Source organism: Athalia rosae, chromosome 2 (genome assembly GCF_917208135.1).
Source record: "Athalia rosae chromosome 2, iyAthRosa1.1, whole genome shotgun sequence".
NCBI classification, from domain to species: domain Eukaryota; kingdom Metazoa; phylum Arthropoda; class Insecta; order Hymenoptera; family Athaliidae; genus Athalia; species Athalia rosae.
This window is the reverse complement of record NC_064027.1, coordinates 3,341,137-3,364,825: the sequence shown is the minus strand read 5'-3', so window position 1 is coordinate 3,364,825 and position 23,689 is coordinate 3,341,137. Positions and strand designations below refer to the sequence as shown.

Here is a 23,689-nt window from a genome sequence, read left to right as displayed (position 1 = left end):
GGATCAAAACCAGAATGAAACCCCTTTCGATTTTCGGAAGACGTCGCGCATCCCCTAGGCCGGTAGCTATCCCGCGGGAACGACTCGCCCGTTGACCGTTGTCCACTGCCCCAGACCGGCAGCATCTCTATACCGGCCCGTGAGAATTAAAAGCGTTCGGGAGAACTGGTCCAGCGAAAGCGAATCAAAAATTTATCTCCTCGAAGAGGGGGGTTTATCCTCGTGGCGTGCGAGAAGAAGCGAATCAAAATTCCCAGTTTCACTTCGTACGCATCTTTTGGCTCTCGCGGTCATTCGTAGCGCGACGTTGTTTCACTCCGATTATATTTCCACGAGTTTTTCCATTTTACTTCCGTCTTACCGACGCCTGAACGTATAGCTGGTCGTAGTTCCGAGGTGTCCGTAAATCGGAATTCTCCGCGAAATTCATCGGACTTAAAAATCTGTGTTCGCTGGTTACTACCGCTCACGAATACCGTTCGGTTGATAGTTTTACATTTTTCTGTTGAAAAAACTTCACCGCATCCGCGCGATGCGCGTTCGTCGACTCGTAACTTTTCCATCGATTGTTTTTAACGTCCCGAAAACTTTTCACTTTACGATCGTTTCAATTTTACTTCCTAAACGTTAGTGACGCGATGTGCGACGGTGTGTGCATCGGCTTAAAACTGCTGTGACGTACGAAAGTTGTACATTGCCCGAGTGACGAGGGGCCGCAAAGTAGCCTCAAAGAAAATCCGCAACAGTTGAAAATTTACGTGCACTTTTACAATCTTATTATAATACTTGAAAATTTTCAGTCCCAAAGTTAGGCTAAGTCCCCTCCGTTATCCTATCGGGATTGACGTCAATTTTTTTTTTTTTTGTTTTTTTTTTACCTTCTATTACCCCGTTCCCCAATACGTCCTTTTGTCGCAATTTTTTCTCTGAATCAACTTTACCTTCATTTGGCTGAATTTTACAAATTTCTCGTTCAAGTTTTGAGATGATTGTACCAACGCAGACGAAGATTTGTAATTGATATTTTGTCATTACCCCTACAGCCCATATTTTAGCGAATCATTTTTTTCGTATGGTAGATGGTGCAGCTAGAGAATTCGAACGAGTTCGCAGTTGATCACCATTTTACCAAACGTTGTTTGATTTTCAGATAAACCAATTTTTTTTTTTTTATTCATCACAATCTATTTTCAATAGCCCTTGCATTGCGAGAACACGCGTGTAAGTACGTAAGTAAATTTCAGCAGTGCTCGTTCGACAGTGTCGGGTGACATAAAGTGTCCATTGTGTGTGCAAAAGTCCTGGAAGCGAAGTGCGTTTTAAGTACGTGAAAACGCGCGTAAGTGTGTTGTTAGTGTTTCAGGTTTTTAGCAGACCCGTTCGTCGGTGGTATCCGGGAGGACGTACGGAAGCCCCCCCACGTCGGCATCGTTTCGTCGAAGTGCCCGTGCGGCCGTTCCCGCTAAAACCCGCTGAAGTATAGATAGAGGCACCGCGCTAGCTGCCCGTTGGAAGGATTGTTCAGGAGTCACCGCAACCGCTAACCGGAAGTTTCAGTTTTCACGGAAGCCAAGAAGCTTTTAATCTGCTGAGTGTTGGACAAGCGCCAGATAGCTCGTCGCGCCTCGACTTCACGATTTCGCCGTGGCTGTAACTGCGCCGGAATTCGAAGACATCGATATATATCGGTGAGAAATAATACATCGATAACCCTATACAACATTGATATATCCCTCGCGAACGTGCGGACGATCAAGCGACGTCGTCGTCTGGCCGCCCACGTCTGGAAATTATCGTCGATTTTTTTTTTTTTCTCAATCCCTCGCACGTGTTTCCCCAATCAAAATATTCGGGTTTGCACAAGTTTTTGCGAAGGCCGGAACGCAATGCGTTTGTTTTTCCCAAAGTGCGCCGGCGATATTTTGTGATTACTTCGAATCTTTGGAACTTCGCACCCCGTGTACGGAGCTGTACGTTACAGTAACGAATCGTACACGTCTGTCTAGCTGTGGAATGCGGTGTACAATAAATCCGCGGTGTATTTGATTGTGAGTTGCATTGTACAACACTCGGGGAACCCGGAGGTATGTATACACGCACGTTGAGTGGCACATTCGCATCCGCATATCGGTTACGTGTTACGCGATGGTAATGATCTTCCATTGCCAGAGGGGGGTCCTGAAACACGAGCATTGCCGTAGCCCGGGACTACGTAAATGAGGACGAGGATTGGCCCCGTCTAGTTTAGCGCTGAATGATTTAGCCAATTTAAACCCGTCGCAGAGCGGATTAGTTGAATCGCGGTTCGCCATTAGCGAGTATAGACACGGCGTGTCTATATATATATATATATATACATACACCTACTAGTGAGCTATCAAAAAATCGCCAAGCCACACCTGTTGATTTTCATTTACTTTGACGCCTTATTTTAGAGCCGAAAAAACGCTCGCGACGTTTTACGGGACGTTCAACCACCTCGTTAAGATCGCGAAATAATCCTTGTTTCCCATCCTGGCAAAAGACGGTTGTAATTGTGCGTCCCGGGAAAATAAGCGAAATAAATTCTTCCGAAAATCTTCTCGTCGTCGAACCTTCGTCGGCGAATCGGCTTCCACGTCCGGCTCTCAAACACCGTTCTCCCTACGTTTCGAGATGAAAATTGCCCTTTTTCTCACAACTCCGCGTATACCCCCGCAATCCGTGATCCACGTTTTATTCGCACAAAGGAGGGGCGCGGGAGGGAACGGGCCGCTGTACCGTACCGGGTCGGCCTAATGGCTACATTTGCTGGCTGCGTAGTTGTTCGCGACACAATGGACAACAGCGTGGCCAAACAGGGTGTCGTCGGGTTCGTAGGGTCGTCGGGGAAAAACGGGAAGTGGGACCGAGAAGTTATACCGAAGAGGGACCTCGGATCCGCGGCAGGTAGCGGCTGCAGTTTGTACGCGCGGTACACGCATACGCACAGGTCGCAGTAGGTCCCGTCCGCGCGTGTTCATTGTAACGCGTCTTTGCGGGACGACGGAAGGTGTTTGCGCAAGGTGTGCGCGGAGATTTTCTGCCCACACCGAAGAGGAGACCCCGAGACCGCCTTCACCTTGACACGCTCCGGACTTCCCATTCCCTTTCTCGTTCCCGAGACCTGGAACGGCCCGCTTTCTAACCAACGACCGCAGCTTCTCTCCGAATTAGCCGTAATAAACCCTCGCCTCCCATCTCTCGTTCTCCTCGTTCTCCTCGTTCTCCTCGCCTCCTCCTCACTCCCGGCAACTCTTGGCTCCGGGTTTCCCTCTCGGCCGCACTTGATTCCTCGCCACCTCACCCGACGCTTTACCTCGAAACTTCGAACGCGGAACGAAAGTAGCGGAATAGAGCGAGTTTCTACGCCGTTGTATACGACGAGCTTCGGTATCGCCGAGTTTACGATTAATTTTCAAAAAAGCGTACGTCGAATCGATGAGCGGCACCGCGGCTCCGACGGGGTATTTTCGAAGTGGAATTTTTTTTTTTTTCTTTTTCCACGGATTCGTTTCAGCGGCGGGAAAGTCTTCCGACACGTGACGTAACGCCGCGTCGCGGACCGCAACTTCTGAACGAGAAGTCCAATCAAATTTGACCGGGACTCGGACGGAGAGGCGAGTCGATCAATTAGCCCGAATGACGCAGCGCGACCGGGCGTTTCCGGTCATTTCAAGCTCACGTCCGTCCCGCTCCAAGGCTAGTGCGAAGTATATTCCGTAGGCGACGTACGCACTTACCGCACACAACGCGAATCCCAGTGGTGGTGTTCTCCGGTGTGCCAACCGCAGAGCTCCGCCGGTCGCATCGACATAAAGAGACTTTGCTCGATGAAAGCCACGAGCCGCATCAATTGAACCAGCGAGCGAGCTACGCTTCGCACCGAATATTATCCTGTACACCTATACATGTGTACTCGCAGCCGTACGCGTGGTATATTACGTACACGGGGTTCACCGTAACGCCGTACTCTGACGTGCCAACGTTCACGCACGCACGCACGCACGCACGCACCCATCGCCGAGCGTATATAGATACACGGGTATATGAATACACATCCGTACAGACCGCGAGATGTACGGAGACAAACAGCGCCGGAATTGATGGGGTCGATTGTACAAGGGGTACGTTACCCACCGTACGTAAGCGTATACCCACACGCCTTGCAACGGGGCACACGTATGTACGACACAAATCCACGTGTACGAAGTACCGGTTTCCTGTGCACCCAGTAGTCAGCGACAGGGGGGAGGGGCCCGGCTGTGTGTACGGCACAAACGTACGGATATATACTCGTGTGTATATATATAATATATATATATACATATATAAAGTTGGGCACTGCACGCGCGGTACGTGGTACGCGGAGCGTATTATAGCGGCCCGTACGGCGGGAGAGTCTCCCCTGGATTTTAATAATTCCAGGCCCCCTGGCCGAGCCAGCGGGGGACCGGGCCGAGCTTCGGGTCGATCGGGGAGGACCCCTTCGTGCTTTCCCCCCCCCCACCCCTCCGCCCGCGTGCGACGGGGTCGCCTTGTGCACGCCTCGTGCCCGACGTTACGGGGCACCGGCCCCCCACTGCGTTTAGCCAAGTCTTTGTCGCACCCGCGGATATGCGTCGCGCCCGCAGTAGGTTCTCAGTTTATACTGGGTGAGTGCAACACGTTGGGTTTTCGGAAATTTCGGTCGATGGAACTGCGGCTTCGGATAACGGAATTTCCGGGCGGCTGAAGTTGTCCGCTCGCCTCGTTGCTCTTTTGTTTATCGCCTGCCCAGCCCGTTTCGGAGCGTGGTTCGCTCCCCCCCGACTCCTGTACCGCCTCGTCTCGCTACCGCGTCCGCGAACTCCCTGTCGCAGTCCTGAAATTTCTATATTTACGCCAGGAAGCGGAACCCGAAGTTCGCGCATCGAAATAACGCATTTCTCGCGGAACGTTGAATTCCGAAGGTGAATTCTCGAGCTCGACACTCCGCGTCGACTCGGAGACGAATACGAAGCCGACGACGACGACGGGTTTCGCCCTGTGGATCATTTCGGGTCTCGCGGTCGGAACTTTTGCGGGTGGCCCCGCCGTTCGCGAAGTCGTGATTTTTTTTTTTTTTCAATTTTCGCTACCGGACGAACATCGATTGGAACGACGGTGGCCCGTAGCCGCGCCACGCGGTGAAACTAGGCGAGTAAAACCGACGCGGTACGGTCACGGATCACGGAAGCCGATCTTTTTTATCCACCCGGTATTCGCTCGTTCCTCGCTGCGCACGTACACGGGGCCCACCTCTCCATCCTCGTATTTTTCTCTCTTTATTTTTCTCTCTCTCGATTTCAAGCTCCGACAAGCTCCGGTGGCAGCCAGACCTACGATCTAGAGTTTCGGTATAGTGTGTCGGGCCAAGTGGATTACCGAAACAAAAAGAAAAAGCCAAAGACGACATCGAGTCTCGGCTCTGCGCTCTTTATCACTTCTGAAGCAGCCTCGGCGACGTCGCTTATCGGTAAAATCTGATCCGGTTCCTCTTCTTTGATCGTGGATCGGATTCGGTGGAACGTAGCTCATAATTACCGCGGCATCGCCAGGCCTTTTTTTCGACACCGAACGCGCCGTTCGAGGGCGATTGAGCAGATCGAACGCGAGCGAATCGTGGCGGATCTCCTCCCTTGTACGGGTGCGACAGAAATATGGTTTTTTAGCGCAGACAGCGCGGACGGAAGGGCGAGGGAAAAGGACGACAGATCGACCGGCGGCCCGATATACGTGTCGGTGTGGCGTGCTTCGGTGCGCGGGCAGGGTCCCGTCGCCTCCATGCCTTCTAGCCCGAGTCAGCCCGACATGGCCCGTAGCGGGCTGGCGTTCTGGCACAACGTAGAGAGAACGACCGACCGACAGACCGAGCGCCCGTTCGTTCGTCCGTCCGTCCGCCCTCGCTTGCCTTCACCGTCGCCGTTATCCATGCGCCAGCAATGAGCCAGTGTCCCACCGTGCGCCGAACAGTTTGCACTCAGAAGCGATCGACGCCCGCGCTAACTCTCTCGCACTCACGGGATCTCGCTCTCTTTGTGTCTTCCTCTTTATCGCTCCCGTTTGAACGCCACGCCGCACGGGACGTAGCTCGATCTCCGTCCCACCACTCTCGAAACGTGTTCACCGGCGCTGTCACCTGATCAGACGGCTCACGCGGGTCCGTTGTGGCGCGTCGTAAGTCGTTCGTTCGTTCGTACGTACGTTCGGTTCGCTCGCCCCCGGGGTTATTCGCCGACTTGTGTGAATTTCATCTTCCGGATTTCGTACCGCCGAAAATAAGAAAAAAAATAAAAAAACCGTTTTACTCCGAGGAGGCGAAATAATTAAGCTGAAAAAGGATGGAACTAGCGCGGACGGATTTGCGGGACTGATTCGAACGTGGCGAAATTTTGTGAACGATAAAAAGCGTGGGAGTTTTCTTTTTGTTATTTTTTTTTTTTTTTTGCATTTCTGTGAGCGAAAAATTTCTTGTGAGAAAAAACTCAGTGTGGACGTGCGATATATGATAAATTGGAGGAGATCTTGATAAACTGTGAGGAAAGTCCGGACGAATATCATGCAGGGTTTTCTTGGATTACGTGCCCGCCCAGGGTGATCGGAGTTACGGAACTGGTAACGTAATTATCAGCTAATTAAATTAACGACGAAAATTTTTTTTCTCTCCAATATATTTCTTTGACAGTCCGACGAAAGACGAACGCCGAAAGTTGAACGTTCAACAATACCCTCGCCTCGTTACCGTAATCAGGTATCTCCGACGGATTAAATTACTCACGAAACTCAAATCCTACGTAGCCGGTACCGAGCTTCTTATATACCGTAACTAATTTTTAATGAAATTGAAAGCGGTAGGCAGAAAATTTACCGCAATCGCTGCCTTTTTTACTCGCGGGGGTTATCTGCGAATATCGAACGAGAGAGATGATTATTGTACTATCACGCGGATACACACATGCTGCGATTTTTCACCAATTGGGATATGAAATTTGAAACTGGCGTATGCAACTATCGCCGTCCGATCGACCCACAAATGTCAAATACTCGTTATCGCGCGGGAACACCTGCGGAAAATTTTTGTTTCCTCCGTACCAGATCGGATTTCCAAAAACGCAAAAAAAAAAAAAAATGAGAAAAAAAATCGACGAAAAAAAAGGCGAACAAAAAAAACAAAAACAAAAAACAACAACGTGGAACCCGAGGTGGAACTGCGCGCAAAACTCATTCATTAGCGGCAAACACGTTCGTTCCCAATTCCCAGGCGCTCGGGCTCTTCGCTTCGCGGGCTGTTTTACTGCCGTCTGTCCACGCAGTATAACGACTACTTGTCGAGAACTGCAGGCACCGGCCCAGTGGTAACGGTCTGTTGGGAACCGGGAAGCAGACACACGGCAACACGAAAGCTGTCGATCATTATAAATAGGCGGCGGGTATAGTTTCACCGGGTTTCGAGGAAGCGCTAAATCGACGGAATCGTACCGGGATTGAGAATCAGTGACGCGGTCGTTCGGGCTGGTGGAGGATCCCTTCGGTCCTTGGGTTCCGCCACACCCGCCCGTTACGGAATTTAGCTATCCGCGGGCGACGAATGCCGCCCGGATTCCTCGAAGCGTGCGAACGCGATGCCGCGTCTCTTTGTTCGAAGTCCGATGATACGAGAGCCGTGGGACCTATGAAGCACAACCGTAGAAAAAAAAAAAACAAGAAAACACCACCGAAACAAAGACGCTCGGATTTTTTCGACGACCGCGTCTCCGGAGCGCGGGGAACGAGTCGCCGATAATATCCCCCTTGCAGGGGGTCGGGGGGGGGGGGGGGGGGGGGGGGGGGTTTCGGTGTAGCCGTTTGTAATTGCTCCGAGGGAAGGTGGCGGGTGAGCCGCTACAGCTGGATGAGCGGAGCGGAGTAATTGGGGAATAAGCGGGATTGGCCGAAGTGCAGAGGGTGGCGGGCAATTGGTCGTTCGAGGGGTAGCTGGGTACGAGAGAGACGGGGGTCAAATGTCCCACGAATTAATCAAAGCTTGGGAGGGGGTAGGGGGGTCGAAATTGGAAAAACACCCACGGCAGACATTCGCCAACGACGCCGATATACCTTCCGCCACCGCACCGGGCGTTGTATACCACCGCACCGCGGCACATTCGGGCGTATCGGGCTGTACACGGTCGTAGCGAAATGAATACATGTGTATATCCCGTATAACCTGGCGTGAACGCAACGCGGATACGCTGTACGCTGTACCACCGCGGTGCCTGTACACGGTTACCTACGTTGTACGTGTGTATATCCCTCACTTGCGTTATCCGGTGATCAATACTTTTGCTGTTTTCATACGCTCGCTCTCTTTCTCTCGATATTTTTCTCTCCCTCTCGCTCCGCGTCTCTCTCTCTCTCTCTCTCTCTCTCTTTTTTTTCCTTTTTCTTCTTTCTGCAGCATGTATCGCGGGTGCGGTGCCACACCATCCCTCTTCCCGCGGTAGGGTTTTGTACCGTCAACGGAAACGATCGTGTCTTTACGAAACAAAGAAGCGCGCGACGCGCCGATATTTCCGGACACCCGTATCTGGAGTATCGTCTATCCGGCGTATTTTCAACGCGCGCTCTCTCGGAAAAATGACTATGCCGGATCACGTGGCGTTCGGCTCTACCCACGGTTCTAGAGAGTCCGCGCCGCCGTCTACCGTGACGAGGATCTTTGCCTGAAATATGAGTCCGACGGCGTTACACGGGGCAGGGCGCTCCTTCGAATTAGTCAAGTGCCTTATCGCCCCGTACCCGCGGAACGGGTGTACATCCCGCGACCTCGTGGCGCACGGTCGGGGGGGGGGGGGGGGGATCCCCCTTTTCCGCCTTGGGTCTCTCGGGATAAATGCGGGGGGATACCCCCGTTCCGTTCCGCTAACGGGCGCGCGGGGCCCCCGCCGCTTTTATAATCTCCAAAGCTGACATCGAAGCGGGCCGGGCGCGAGCGATTGTCGTTCGCGACTCTTATCCCCTCGGGGTTTTTCGGCCTACTGGGTGCTCCGCGGAGAAAACGGGAGTGGCATTTAAATAATGCGGGGTATTCTCCCTTCCGTGAGGTACCCCTACTCTCCTCATCCTCCTCCTCCTCTATTCCTCCTCTCTTGTTACGCTCGACGCACCCGCGACGCCCGCGATTCCCCGGATTACACGGTGCGAAACCCGTTGTGAATTTACCGTCGAACGTTTCACCTCCGTCTCGTCGCTCGAACATCGCGGGAAATAACGTTCGATTCGTACGTACGAAATGAGAAATGAGAAATGAAAAAAAAAAGAAAAGAACGAATTTTAACGAATTTAAAACGTTTAAATTATAGACGAAGAACTCAATAAAGAAACTGAGTTACGCCTCGTGTGTCCAACGACACCGGCGATAACTCCCGTAAGATTATGAAAGGCGTAACTCGAGTTATGCCCCTTCGGCTGCCGTGCGGCTACACGGAATTCAACCTCGAACGAGGACGACCCGGTCGGGCGCGATTACGTATGGCGAACACGGGTGTCCCGCGGGCGGACTGTGCGGACACGCGCCCCTCAGTCCCGGCGACGCGCCGACAGGCGACAGGAAGCACCTAGCGTGACAGTAGCCGGTATACAGAGGTATGTGTGGCATCGTCGTGCGTGGGCGACGGCGGCGGAGGAGGAGGAGGAGGAGGGGGAACGGGAGGAGGAACGGGAGGAGGGGAGGAGGGTCGGTGTCGGATGCGTGTGTGTGGCGCGGTAGCACCGCGACGTCGGAGTATAAAGTATAGTAGCCTGCCGTAGGTGGCTCGGGTAGACCGCGGGCAGTCCTCTCCGTGGCGCGACCATGGCGATATTACGTGACTCGGGAGTCGGGTTCGACTTTCCAGGCACCCGAGGCTGCAAAAGGTCGCGCATAACTCAGAGACTCTGACGGGACGTCGGCGCGTGTACGTCGCCACATGTGTAGAGGATTTGATGGCGCGCCTCGGGGCACCCGGGCGGGATAGTCGGATCGTGCCGATGCCGCTTCTGCTGCAGCCGCGGTATACGTGTATACCTATAAGAGCTAATTGAATAAATTGGAATCAGAATTAAGGAACCGGCGCGGTAGACGCGAAGCAATACACCGTGGCTAGCCGAGAGTAATTTACTCGCACCTCCGGTAACCTTGATCCCCGCCGGTCCCCTCCCTGTACCGTGCGAGAATCTCCGCACGGAGGATAACGATATTCTGCAACTCTCGTTTACATTACCTCGCACCTTCCTAGAATTCGCGTTGTGACCGACTCCGAATTTCGGCGATTCGTCTGCCTCGACTTTTGAAAAGTCCCAAGTTCTTTCTCGCATCTCATCGTCGTATAGGAAAGAAAAGTTTGACGGGATATTCCTTCGATCGGATTTCACGCATCTCACGGCAAACGCAGCCGATCGACTGCTCGGCACTCGTGGGACGGCCGTACCGGGTATTATAATACTCACGGTATTTTCTGTTCGTCCGGCGGGCGCGCGGACACACCTACGTCGTTAACGGGGACGAGGGGGGATCGCGGAGAACGGAACCCGACTCGATCCCGCCGAGCCCGAGCCCGAGCCCGGTGTACGCGCGGACCGAGAGAAGAACACGGGGGAGGTTTTATGCGCTACCGCGCGTCGCGGTGACGAACGACCGAAAACACGACGTAGCGGCGCGAGCTGGGGGAGGGTTCATTTTTACGTCGTTATATTTCATTACTTCTTCGGCACCGCTGACTTCGCCTCCGCTCCATTCCGCTAACTCCCCGTTAACCCGGCCCTCCTCGTCGCCCCCCCCCCTCTCCCCCCCCCCGGTTACGGCCCTCGTTCGAGAGTTCCTGGAGCGGTCGTCGACGTGGGGGGTCAAATGACGCGTGACTCCTCGGGTCGCCGCCCGCGCGAACCACGCGCGTATATACATGTATACTCGGAACCCGAAAAGCGGGCGGAGGGGCCAAAGGACCCCAATTTGTGACCCGTCGGCAATCCTTAGAATTTGTTTGCCGAATTCGTACGGCCTACCACCCGGATCTATCTCGGTACCGTCGAATTGTCGTGGGCCACCGCTGTACACACCTCCTCGCCCATACGTACGTACGTACGTATGTATAGAAATGTACACGTACACGGGTGGCACCCGTGCGTCGCGTCGTATAGGTGTGTATATTATACCTGTGCGAACGCGGTGCGTTGATCGTTCCCTTGCCCTCTTCACCGCCGCCGCCGTTGCTCGGCAAAGCCACGTTATGACTTTCGGTGGGCTAGAAGGTCGATCCCCGAGCGGAGTTACGATCCCGCCGCGATTTTCTGGAAGGCATCTTCGTTTAGTCGGAGCCACGGTATACCGGTAGACCGTGAAGTTGAACCGAGGATTTCTCGAATTCGCGATACGCAGCTTTTATATCTCGGCTCGCTCTCCGTCTCCCTCTATCCCGCTGTCTCGCTCTCTTTTTTCCCCCCTTCGCTCGCCTCCCGGCTCTTTCGAACTCTTAAGATCTCTCCGCGATGATCATTCGTGCAGGCCGCCTTTCCCTCACAGCTGTTCGGACCCAAGCCTTCGACGCGACATAGTTGGCCGGTTTTAACGAACCGTCCGGAATTTAATTTCGATCGGATTTTAAAAAATCTACAGACGGAGAGGAGGAGACGGAGGTGAATGAAATTGTGAAAATCCAAACGGTGCGGGATGTAAATTCGAACGAATGTGGAAAGGTCGATAGTGGGGGGGACAGGGGGGGGAGATGAATTCAATCAGCGGACGAATGACTCGAGTAAAATACCTATTCACGCGACATCCCAGATACACGCGCAATTTACCTCGGCAAGATTTACCCACACGCGTACACCTCCCGTGTAAAGCGAGCGCTTTACCTGAGAATACCGTATACATATGCAATTTACTACTGCCCTCCCAACTCCACGGCTACGCAAAGCAAACTTTTATTATCGACGTCGATTGCGTGCTACACCTGCGAACTCCCGGCGCCTCCCGACGTTATTATCGTTGTTATCGGTTCTGTTTGCGACGTAGCCCACGCCGCGCTCGCGGTGAAAATGTTAAAGCCCGTAGCGGCCTTATCTCGGCAGCGTATCGACTCATAGTATATGGCGCGCGTGTATGCCCAGGGTCTCGCGGTCGTCACGCTTGACTATAGCGAACCGAAATTTATTTCGCAGTCTCGTCTCGCGTCTTTTTATTTATTTGTATTTATATTTATTTATTTTTTTTTCTTTTTCTCCACGCGCGGTGAGTAGTTGTGCCGCTCGCCGATCATACTGTCGAGTATACGTATGTATCACCGTAGTACGGTGATATTCCAAAATGTCGACGATTAACATCAACATCTCAACCAGCTCGCAATCTTTACCTTCCTTCGTTTTTTTTCTTCTTCCAGGCGCCACGCGGTGACGGGGCAATTCATCTCCGAAAAGATTTCTACTTCCTCCGCCAAAAACTTTCGTTGCCGTATTTCAACTCTACGCTTGTAACCACTGCGGCAGCAGTATAGTCTCGTCGTGAAACACGAGGCGGATGGTGCGGATTAAGTTCTGAAAATCGTAACACGAATTCCACCGAGAGCGCGGTGAATTTTTTTTCTTTTTTCCATTTCGAAACCGTGCGCGTTCGCCCCCGTCACGATCAACGGAAGCAGATTTTTTTTTTTTGCATCCGTCATCTCGGCACGCACGAACTACTCGACTCGTACGATCCGCAGTGTCCTCGCCGCGACTCGACGGTCGACGCATACATCGAAATATTTCACACTCTCTCTCTCTCTCTCTCTACTCGGGGGACAGGGGGATCGGAGGACAACGAAGCGCAGATAAACGCGGGTTCGGACGAGTACCGGGGCATCTGTTTGAGCGGGGCCATGGCCACGGTGATGATGGGTCTGCGCAGACGAGTACCGGCTAACACCGGGTGCTCGACAAACGCGACAGGAATCTCGTCGTCCTCGACCTCCAACAAGCGGTCCAGGTCGGAGAACAACAACAGTCCGTCCCACGGCAACCTCAACTCGCTGACCGCCGCCCACAGCGAACCACCGGCGAAGAAGTCGCGCTCGAACGCCGCGAACTCGACGCGAGGCTCGAACTCGACCGCTTCCGAAAACCAAACGGTCACCAAGAGCCGGGGTAATTCGTCGAGGAACGGATCGTCGGCTAAGGGCGAAGTCGCGTCGAAAAATTCCGGTCAATCGTCCCCTTCCGCGTGGAGCGGCGCCTCCCCGATCGCCAGGACGTCGTTCTCGTCCGTGATAGCGCCGATCGGTCTGTCCGCGGGACAGACCACCATGGGAACCGCGAGTCTGAACGCCTCGGCCGCCCTGAACGCTACGGCTATTCCGTACATGACGCCGTCCGTGACGCCCTCGGTCGCCACGTTCGTCGGGAATGCCACGAATCTCAACAAAAATAACTCGTCGGTTTCTTATCTGGATATATCGAACATGACCAGCGGCACCATGAGCTCGGCATCGTCGGCGATAAACTCGAGCTTCGTTAGCCCCAAGAGCGCCCAATCGCCCTCGAAGAACGGCGGAGGTGTATTCCGGGTGGCTAACGCCGGGAAAGAGGTGGCGACGAAGAAGTTTCAGAACGACACGATGTTCAACGCCTACCAGCCGTGGGTAATAAAGACCTACGGGGACCTCGCCAAGACGAAAACCATCACGATAAAGAAGTACGCAAGAATTCTACGCACCCTGAGAGGCGAGGAAGCCAACAGCGCGGAAAACAGTAAATTTCGATTCTGGGTTAAGAGCAAGGGATTTCACATCGGGCAACCGGAGGGATACGACGCTAAGCCCGCCGACAGGATAGTCGGGAGACACGCGGTGACGAGCCCCGGTCTCGATCCGCCGCTCTACGTCCCCACGCAGCCACCGCACAACAAGGTGAGTCCTTTGTACTCCTCAATATCATCTCGCCCGCCGTAACGCTCCGCGGCCGTAGCGTATCCATCCCCGGGTTTATTCGTTCGCCGTAAAATATTTCCGGACCGATAGTCATTTTTCACGGTTGACCGTCGCGCAAGGGATACGAGATAACGACGCGCCGTTGATATCTCGCCGCGTTGGTTAAAAAAGGTTCGGGTCGCGCGGACCTCTCCGTTTCTCTCATTGGGCGGCTGCCGAAGTGTGTGGGTCTCGGGCTAGTCATTAGTCACTTGCCGAAGCAGAGGCACAGACAGGCTGTGCCGGTGCCTCGTTTCCATCTCCCTCGCACACCGCCGTGTCGCCCCTCTTCCATAGCCCCCCACCCCCTCCCCCTCCTCTCCGTCTCTCTCTCGCTCCCGTTCCGCATACCGCACGTTTCCCTCCGCTGCGGTCCCTCCTCCCGTCTCTCCCCCCCCCGCCCCCCGTATACTCCGAGAGAAATTCTGCCGCTCGTGTTCGCCTCTCGGTGCTAAGCCTCTCGCGCGTCTATCTTGATTGAGAGGGAGTTCTCCGGGCCCCGTGAGGGCGAGAGAGACGAAACGAGGTGAAAACCTCGACGCGCGAGAGGGACGGACCGAGGTTGTCATTGATCGTCCGCCGACTGCAACTCGCCGCAGACCTCGCTGCTAAAGGTCCCGTACAGGCCGAGTGCCGACGCCTATAGGACACGTCCCTGGATCGTTCGTTGCTTCGCGGCGAGTACACCGCCGACGTCTCGCTTCGCCGCTTACAATCAGCTGCTTTTCGATTCGGACCGGGCGTGGGACGGGGAAACCGAGATATATATTGTATTTTAACCGCGCGCCGAGGCCCACGCCCGCACCGAAACGGCGTACCCACCTCTCGGGCGAAATTCCCCGCTTGGTTTTTTTCCCGGAAAATTTTGGAAAAAATCGTCCGTCCCCTCGCCGCGAAGAAGATTATCGAGCAAATCGCATTAACGGCTCGACGAATTTGGAAATCCTTCCACGTTTCAACGTCGTTCGCGTATAACGCGTGCTGTTTTAACTACTAATGAGTCACCCTTTGAGCTTTCGGCGCTCGTGTTTTTACAGCCGAACTCATCGCGCTGGATTTTAGAATTAGCCCGAGCTTTCGCTAATTACCAGCTACGTCGTACTTCGGCGCTACGATAACACGACGTATAGTACGTATAACGTACTAACGTATAAGCCGGCGTGACGGATCCCGCGAGACGACCAATTCCGCTGGATAATACCTTTTTGGCCCCGAGACTCCTTTAACTTCGTTGACCGTTCGCCTGCTGACCCTATCGATTCTCCGCGAAGTATAGAGGAAGACGACTTTATTCTTCTTCGTTTTGTTCTACTCGGGATTTTTCGTTGTTTTTTTTTTTTTTTTCTCTCTCGTAATCCAGCCAATTTTTTATCCCTCCTTCGATCGAAACGTTGCGCGGAATCGTCGGGGCGCCGATCGAAGGCGGTAGCGTTCGATAGGCGGTCGAATTTCGACCGGGGAGGGTTTCGGAGGTAACGAAATAACGCGGTGAATCGAGTGGAGCAGCGAACCCCCGAGCTTTTGCGTGATTTCCGTCCGTCCGTCCGACGCGGTACCGGATCGGACCCCGACCGACCGGCTGACTGACAGTCAGATAGACGGGTAGACCTTTCTTCCGCGTAATTGTGAATAATTAGAAAAATCTAATTACAACTGCAACCTGTCAACCGGGCTCGATGGGAGGTAAAGTAATTACAAAATAATTGCGCGAATCTGGGACGAGAATCCGTTCGAGCTCAAGCGGTAGACAAGCGCGCGCGTCGTTTTAACATTCAACTTTGTTCGATACTTTTAACATCGACTCCGGCGGGGGATCGTCTCGGTTTTCGCTCGTCGCATTTACACGAATGCATTGTTACGAGCGGAGGAGCTCTCGTGTACATGTCGGCGGTGGCATTCGAATCGGTGCGGATACGGTACGGGCGACGGTGATTATTATTATTATCGTTATAATCATCGCCTATTTCTCGCACCGCGTTATAATACACAAGGTAAACACCGCTGACATTGCAGGGTATAAGCGGGCAAATTCGCGCCAATAATCCGGGCTACTACCAGTCGGCAGAAGGTGAGATTCTCGGTTGCAAAACGGGTTCGCGGGGTACGTAGAACGACCCCGACTCCCTCTAGGCTTCGTCGCTAACCATCGCTAACCCCAATATCCGTGCCGAAAGGAAGGGGGGGGGGGAACCCTTCCTCTCCCTCGGCTTCTGTCCTTCTCTCGCTTTTGCCCCACGCCTTCGATGATTATCGCCGGGTCGCCCCGATAATGAAAGTACACGCGCTCGTGTACCGGTGTTGGTTTCACCCGGGGTGAGGCTATGGCGGTGAAAAAAAATAAAAAAAAAAAAAAAAAAAAAAAAGAGGAAGGAAAAAAAAAACCGGGGTGGCGATACACGGGTTTTCAACCCGGCTGAGTCACGCACCGAACAGTGAGCCCAGGACGAAGGAAGAGAGAGAGAGCGCGATCCGTGTGGATAGAGAGAGAGAGAGAGAGAGAGAGAAGAACTGAGAGGAAGAGAGAAAATTCGAGGCGCGGTTAAACGAGCGAGACGTGTTCACACACGCGCGTCACCACAAACTGTCGTTCCATCATCATTATCATTATGAATTATCATTATCGACGTCACTTCTCTCAATTCCTGACGCCGATATTATCGTCATTTTTGTTCTTTTACTTTTTTTTCTCTCATTCGCTTCGTTATTTTCTGAAACGCACAAATTTCTCGCCTTGGACGATCAGTGAGGCGATCGCGACGCTATACACAGTGCGACTTAACATATACATATATCGCGGAACATCTTGCAACTTTTGGTTGACGGCCTCGGGGGCCCCCAGTTAGCTCGACGTTCTCACCGACCTTGGCCTGTCTTATCGCGGCTTATACGCACCGTGAAATTTCCGTTTCGAGTACGACGAGGGCGGACACGACGTCGAACGATACTTATAACCCGGCAGTCTGTGCGCAGAGAAAGTAGGTCCCCGTTCAGGATGAAGTTGATTCGCGGTTTTTCGACCGAATCACCTCTGTGTACGTAACGCTGATTTTTCGGACGGTGACTGTATACTTCGTCGCTCCGCTGCGGGCGGATAATGTATACGGATGAGACCGAGTCGGTTATTCAAGGGGGCCGACGAATCGCTTAATCTTTTTGCCCGGGCGTAGCGGGACGGTTGGCGTTTCTACTGGCGGAGCCACACGGGCGTTATTACCTGTACGTGTAACAGAGCCGTACTTCGACCCGTACCTGCATCGCGGAGCCTCGCGTCATTTTCTACCGCTGCCGTAATCCCGGCAGCGTGTGGGCCTCGCACACTCGACCGTTTCCCTAGAACGCGAACATAAAAATACCGGGAATACCGACAGCGGGGTACGGTTATGTGCGATAAGGGGTGACTGCCGGGATGAAACAAGACGCGGTTTTCCCCGCTACGAATTTCGTAGCCCGGGACCCGTAGGGCGGCGTGTAATTGCGGCTTGGCGTGCATTAATTAAAAATCCACTTAACTGGTCATAACTAAACTTTCGTGAATGGTTCGGGCGAAATTACGGCTGGGGTTTAAGAAACGGCGGGGCGGGGCGGGGGGGTAGGGGAGACGGTGGAGGGGCAAAAGGAGAAAGAGATACGTCCGTTTCGGAGATCGTCGGGAAAGCGAGCAAATTTAATTCGTCGTTCCGTTTCGCGTCGACACTATTTCTTTCGTTCCTTTCTTTCTTTCGCGTCGTCTCCCTCGAGTCTTATCGCAATTTCGTAACCCCTGCGAAACGACGATACCTCCGGTATTCAGTCAACATCGCCTACGTCGTCCGTCCGTCTCTAGCAACGGAAGGTCCTCCAATTCCACTTTTCACTTGGCGAGGGAATCGCCAACGGTCACGCACCCGCTCGTGTTCGGATCTCGCACCATACCGAATAGCTCCCGGCATCCTCCTGCTACAACCGGGACCTCTTACTTACATCCATCTCTCTTTCGCGTTATCTTCCTTTCTCTGGTTCTGTAGAAGGCGTGCGTGCGCCGGGCTCGATGGCCCGGGGGCAATTAGTATCTCGCCGCCAAGGGAGAGTCTCGGGGCCCCCGTAGCCCTCGCCTCCGAGCCTGTCGCCCTCCGCGGCATAGCGCGCGCTTATAAAAAGAGCTGCGAACCGGAGCGGGAGAAAGAGACGGACCGACAGAGAGTGAGAGAGAGTGGAAGAGAGAGAGAGGGCACGAGGGTAAAAGAAAGACGCGAGAGAGAACCGGGGCTTTTTGTCCTGCGACCGCCAACCGACGAAAATAGACCTCCTCCCGTCATCACCCCTGGCCCACCGTCGCTTACCCCCCACCTCCGGAAAGGGGGACGACCCCGTCTCTTTTACTCTCGCTACTCCGCTCGTTCACTTTCCTGCTTCTTCTCTCTCGCTCTCACTCTCTTTCCATCTTCCGGCTCATTCGTTCGTTCTCCTTTCCTCAACGGTGTTCATCGTCCCGCGCGTAGCGAGGTTGTTAGAGGGTGGCTCAGATGAGTCCGATAGCACACGCTCTGACGATCTCTATCTACAACTCATATACGTGTACGGTACGATACTTATTCCTCTACCGATGCTTCGAGTCCTTTCACGCGGAGGTATGGAAAAGCACCGCACCGCCGCTTCCCGGTGGCCCGCAGGGCAACGCCTGCTGCTGCCGCCGCTGCTGCTGCTGCTCCGCCACCGTTCGCCCAGGTGCACGCCGACGACAATTGAGCGATTCGCAGTATATATACATATAGGTACCTTATACTCTGGAAATAAAAACTGCACCTGACAAGAAACTTAAGCTGCTGCACTATAAGAGAGAGAGACGGTGAGCCTCGGTCTACCCGATACATGGGAACATACGTCGTACGTACCTATGTACACATTCGGGTTACATACGTTGGGTACGTATATCTTGAATCGGGCGCATCGATCCATGCAGCCGAAGATGCCGCGTTGCATACGTACCTGCTTACGTACATACGTATATTATACATATAGTCGGAGGTCGGCGGCGTTGTACATGCATACGTGGATGTTCTTACTTACGCGGGTTTTACGTACACCGGTGTCCTAAGTGTAGTAGGAAGCGGCAGAAGCGGAAGCGGAATAAAAAAGAAACTTGACGAAAAGTTAATTATCCTGTCGATTTCGCGGTGAATTTAATAAAGTCGTTCCGCGCGCCCGGGAAAGGCGCCTGCCTCCTACCCCACTCTCTACGGTCCTCCTCCTCCTCCTCCTCATCCTCCTCCTCCTCCGCCACCATCTGTCTGCACCGTTTTCACCGAGACTGCGGACCTACACCGCCACTTCGCCGAGTTGAGAAATAAGACCTGTCTCACGGACCTCCACGTTCCAACGGATTATTATTATACCTACCTAACCTACCCCCCCCCCCGTTACACCTCGCGTTATACCGGCGATTAGGAAAAACGATTGACAACCGATTAAGGGATTGTCGCCTTTCTCGTCTCCCTTGGATTCATTTTTTTTGTTTTTTTTTTCTTTCGGTTTCCAAGTCGCGATATCGCCACCGTCAAAATTAAATCTCCTTCAGCGATCTTTCGTACACGTGTACAGGTGTTACGTACGTACGATGCGGCGATAGAATCGCGCTCGGATATGTACGAGATATACAGAATCGCATGACGTGCATGTCTGCAGTTGTTGCGCAAAAACGGAATATTTATCGTTACGGAGATAACCCTACGGGCGAACGAACAGTCGCGGAGCTGTTCGTAGTCCCCGACCCCCCAAGCGATCCGTCGAGCGGGACACGTGCTCCGTTCGGACGTGGAAACACAGGTGCCCGGTGCCGCCCGCCCGCCCGTCCTCCCGTCCTCCCGTCCGCCCGTCCGCCCGCCGTAATGCCAGCTGCCTCGCATCCGGGGTCACCCGTTACTGGGGCGGTAATGGTGATCGCGCGAGTTTCTGGCTCTGGTCGTTTAGCGAGCGAACGGGCCCGGCCAACTCCCGACTATACACGTATGTGTATATACGGGGCTACGCGGCGGTACTCGCAAACGCTCTTCTAATGAGCCACGCACTCACGTATACCCCATACGCACACGAGGATATTCCAGACGTCGCGCTATGCGCCGCGATCCCCGGCTGCCTTTGTACGTGGTAATGACACACGCATAGCCGCCGCCGCCGCCGCTGCTGCTGTTGCCGTTGCCGTTACCGCTGCTGCTGCTGGCGCACGGATATCGGCTCGACACAGCTGCATGCACCACCGGCGAGACTTGGTGTATGACGGTTTATAGTCTATACGGCCCACCGCCAGCTATCGATGAGTCGAATTACCACAGCCCTCCCCCCTCCCCCCTCCCCATTTCCCCCCCGGTTTCTCCCTCGACGTATAGTCGGTTACCTATATACCCGGTATACTCGTCGCGCCAACGTTCGCCGGTCTCACTCTTCACGGTTCTCTCTTTTCTCTGTTCCCTCTTATTTTTTGCTCTCTCTCTCGCTCTCTGTCTCTGTCTCTCTCGCACTTGATCGTCTCGTCTCGTCCTCCTCGTTCCCTTTACTCTGTACCGGAGTCCTCCTCACTCTTGGCCCGCGGCGCGCGATGTAGTGGGCATAAACAGCACGTCGATCCCTACGTGACGGCGAGCTCGCCACTTATTACTTTATTTGCGAATTATATTTTCGTGTTCGGGAGCGTAAGGGCAGAGTTACGGATCTATATATCGTGTATTATATAGGATATCTACCTATGAAGTCGGGCTGCCGTTTTTTTACGCACAACGATTCAAATCTATCTCCTCGAAGTCAGCCCTCCCCGATTTTCGAACATCGTTTCAGAAGCTCGACGTCGTAAGTCTGAAAAAGGGGCCAGAAAAAAGGAGACGTCTGGATGGAAAAAATTCGTAGCTCAATTTGACCGACGGATTCGTGTTCCTGAGGTCGAAATACGTTAAAAAAGCGTCGTACGATCGATTTTTAAAATTGTTCATTTTTTGCCCAAAAATTGAAAAAATCCAAAGGGGTACCACTTGAAATTTTCTCGATTTTGGACCAAAAAAAAATATTTTATTTTATATGCTATTCTAATGAATTTTGACCTCAGGAATCCGAATCCGGAAGTCAAATTGATCTATCTGTAAAATTGATCGAGTTATCGCCATTTTTTCACTTTTTGGAGCAGAAAAATTGAGATATCTCGATGGGAAAAATTCGTAGCTCAATTTGAACGACGGATTCGTGTTCCTGGGGTCAAATTACGTCAGAAAAGTGTCATTCGATCGATTTTAAAAATACTTCATTTTTGGCCCAAAAATCGAAAAAATCCAAAGGGGTACCCCTTGGAATTTTTTTAATTTTGGGGTCAAAAATCAACATTTTTCTAAAACGGGTTTTCCACGATATTTTTATGTAATTTGATCTCAGGAATCCGAATCCGGAAGCCAAATTAATCTAACTTCAAAATTGATCGAGTTATCGCCAATTTATCGATCCGACATGTGAAAAATCAAGGATATCTCGGCGGGATTCATTCCCAACTTACTTTAATTGACGCCCATTTCACGCTTTAGTGATTCTCGGCCCGGTTTGAAATTCATAGGGGTTGAAGCAGAGGGAATGAACTAATTTTCAAGACGTGTTTGCGTATGGTCATGAATTTTCTCTTTAACAAGCTGGATAATTTGGCGTGACGGTATGGGAAGAATAATGAGATATCACATTATCCAGAAACGAAATTCTCGAATTGTCTTGGATCGATTTTTCCTTCATCTTCAAAAAAAAAAAAAAAAAGATGAACGGGATGAAGAAACGAACAAAGTAAAAGAAAAAAGAAAAAAAGGAGACGTAATCGTTGGTCACCCTATCGGCGAGAAAGCGGAAAATCTGTCGTTGATAGTTAATTTCCTGTTTGCTAGCTACCGCGAGAACCCTATCCAGCGCCATTTTGATTCGGAGTTTCTGAGAGCGTTGAAATTGTGAATCGTCCTGCAAGAAACCCGTATTATAGCTATACCCGGTCGCGGTCCATCGATGTCGGGAAACAAGCAAGCAGCCGTGCGCCGGGCGTCGAAATATACCGACGATTACGAAACTTACGGAAGCCGACTGTATACTCCGTGAGCTCTCCGGCACCGCTATGTACGCTTGTACGGGGTTAATTTTCAACGGGGAAAATGGGCGAGAGGGACAAGGAGAGGACGACGCGGAGTCCCATAGGGAGGAACGAGGGACGGAGAGAAAAGAGCTTGGAAATGCGGAGGCGAGAGCTTGTGCGGAAAAGCAGTACGGGCGGGGGGGGGGGCGAGGTGTAGCGGTAGATATAGCGAGCGGGAGAAAGAGAGAACGAGTAGCGAGGGGATGAATCCAATTACACGCAAACCTCGCACCTACGGCCCATTACGTCGCGCTATTTCCGTCTCCCTCAATAACATCGCGTCCGCGTAGTTCGCTCTCCGTTTCACTTGTGGATTTTGCGGTGAGCAAGCGCGGCCGCCTCTCGGTACCTCGGTCTCGGTCGTCGTCGTCGTCGTCGTCGTAGTCGTCGTCGTCGTCGTCGGTCGTCGTCGTCGTCGTCGTCCTGTTTCTCTCTCGCTCCCGATATCGTTATATATACACCGCGGGCTGGTTCGCTGTATTTTGGCCTTCTTCGTTGAGCCGCGGATCGCGAGAAGGAGAGTGAGAACCAGCTCGTGAGTCGCGACCCTTCAATTACGTCTGAAAGTTTAGGTCCGCCTCCGTTTTTAGATCTAAAAGGCATGCGCGCTTTCCGACGCCTATACATATACAGAGACGGAGAACCACAACGACCGACGCTACCCGCCGACGCCAACGCTTATACACCGACTAAGAATAACAATTCGCATGTACACGCCGCACGGACGTATATGTATATAGGTATATCTATCCTCTGCCTCTTACCGGTAGCTGCTACCTATACCGAACGTGGCGAGCTGACACACGTTGACGATAACGGTAACGAGTTACAAGTATAAAACTACGCCGACGGATGGATGTGAAAAATACCTCGGGAAACAGAACGACGAGAAAAGAAACGAGAGAAGAAAAAAAAAACAAAAAAAGAGAGAGAGAGAAGGAAAGAAAAAAAATTGGAATTCGCATCAAGGATCCCGCGGAGTGGAGACTCTACTCGGATACCCGGAGAAGAGCCGTGGTCCGTACCTTATACTCGGCGGCTCTTTTTGATCACCACTCGACACGCGAGCCCACCCAGAGAGAACCAAAATCGCGGACTTACGCCTGGTTCACGCCTCTCTGCTTTAGCTCCGACTCTTCCCTTCTCCCTTCCCTTCTCTCCCGATTTTCCTCTCCTCTCTTCTCTCTCTTTCTCACTCCCTCCCTCTCTCTCTCTCTCCCTCTCTTTCTTTCTCTCTCTCTCTCTTTCCGCCGTCGATCGATGCGCGCGGGGAAATCCTGATTCGGGATAGTCACGTGCAGCGGCGGCGGTTCGAGGAGACGAACAACGGGGCGGTATTCCATTGTGCCGCAGCTTATGGGGCCCCCGATGACCTGCTGCAGGATCAATGGAAATCCGTATAGCCGGGTGGGGGCTCCGCACCTAGAGGCACATTCACTATTCGAGATGTTTCGGACGAACGTAACGAATGAACGCCCGTAACCGGAGAATCACATGTTCCAACTATACGGTAGGTATTGTGTCCGATGTGAGCGATCTCTCGTGAGCCCGTATTCCACAGCCCGTATGGGCG

The 23,689-nt window shown here is 52.8% G+C and overlaps 1 protein-coding gene across 4 annotated transcripts in view; it reads left to right on the top strand.

Annotated features, from left to right (window-relative positions):
• Nucleotides 1–229: 229 nt before the first annotated feature.
• The window catches only part of LOC105691888 (mucin-17), a 34,520-nt gene continuing 11,060 nt past the window's right edge, over nt 230–23,689 (top strand). The window contains exons 1-2 of one of the 4 annotated variants that reach the window (XM_048651106.1): nt 230–1,688; nt 12,432–13,934. In XM_048651106.1, coding sequence (XP_048507063.1) covers nt 12,909–13,934 — 1,026 coding nt within the window. In that variant the 5' untranslated portion in view covers nt 230–1,688; nt 12,432–12,908. Of the gene's footprint in view, nt 1,689–5,870; nt 6,660–9,840; nt 10,068–12,431; nt 13,935–23,689 lie in introns of those variants that run through there. The other 3 variants (XM_012410689.3, XM_048651107.1, XM_048651108.1) reach the window with 3 other exon arrangements.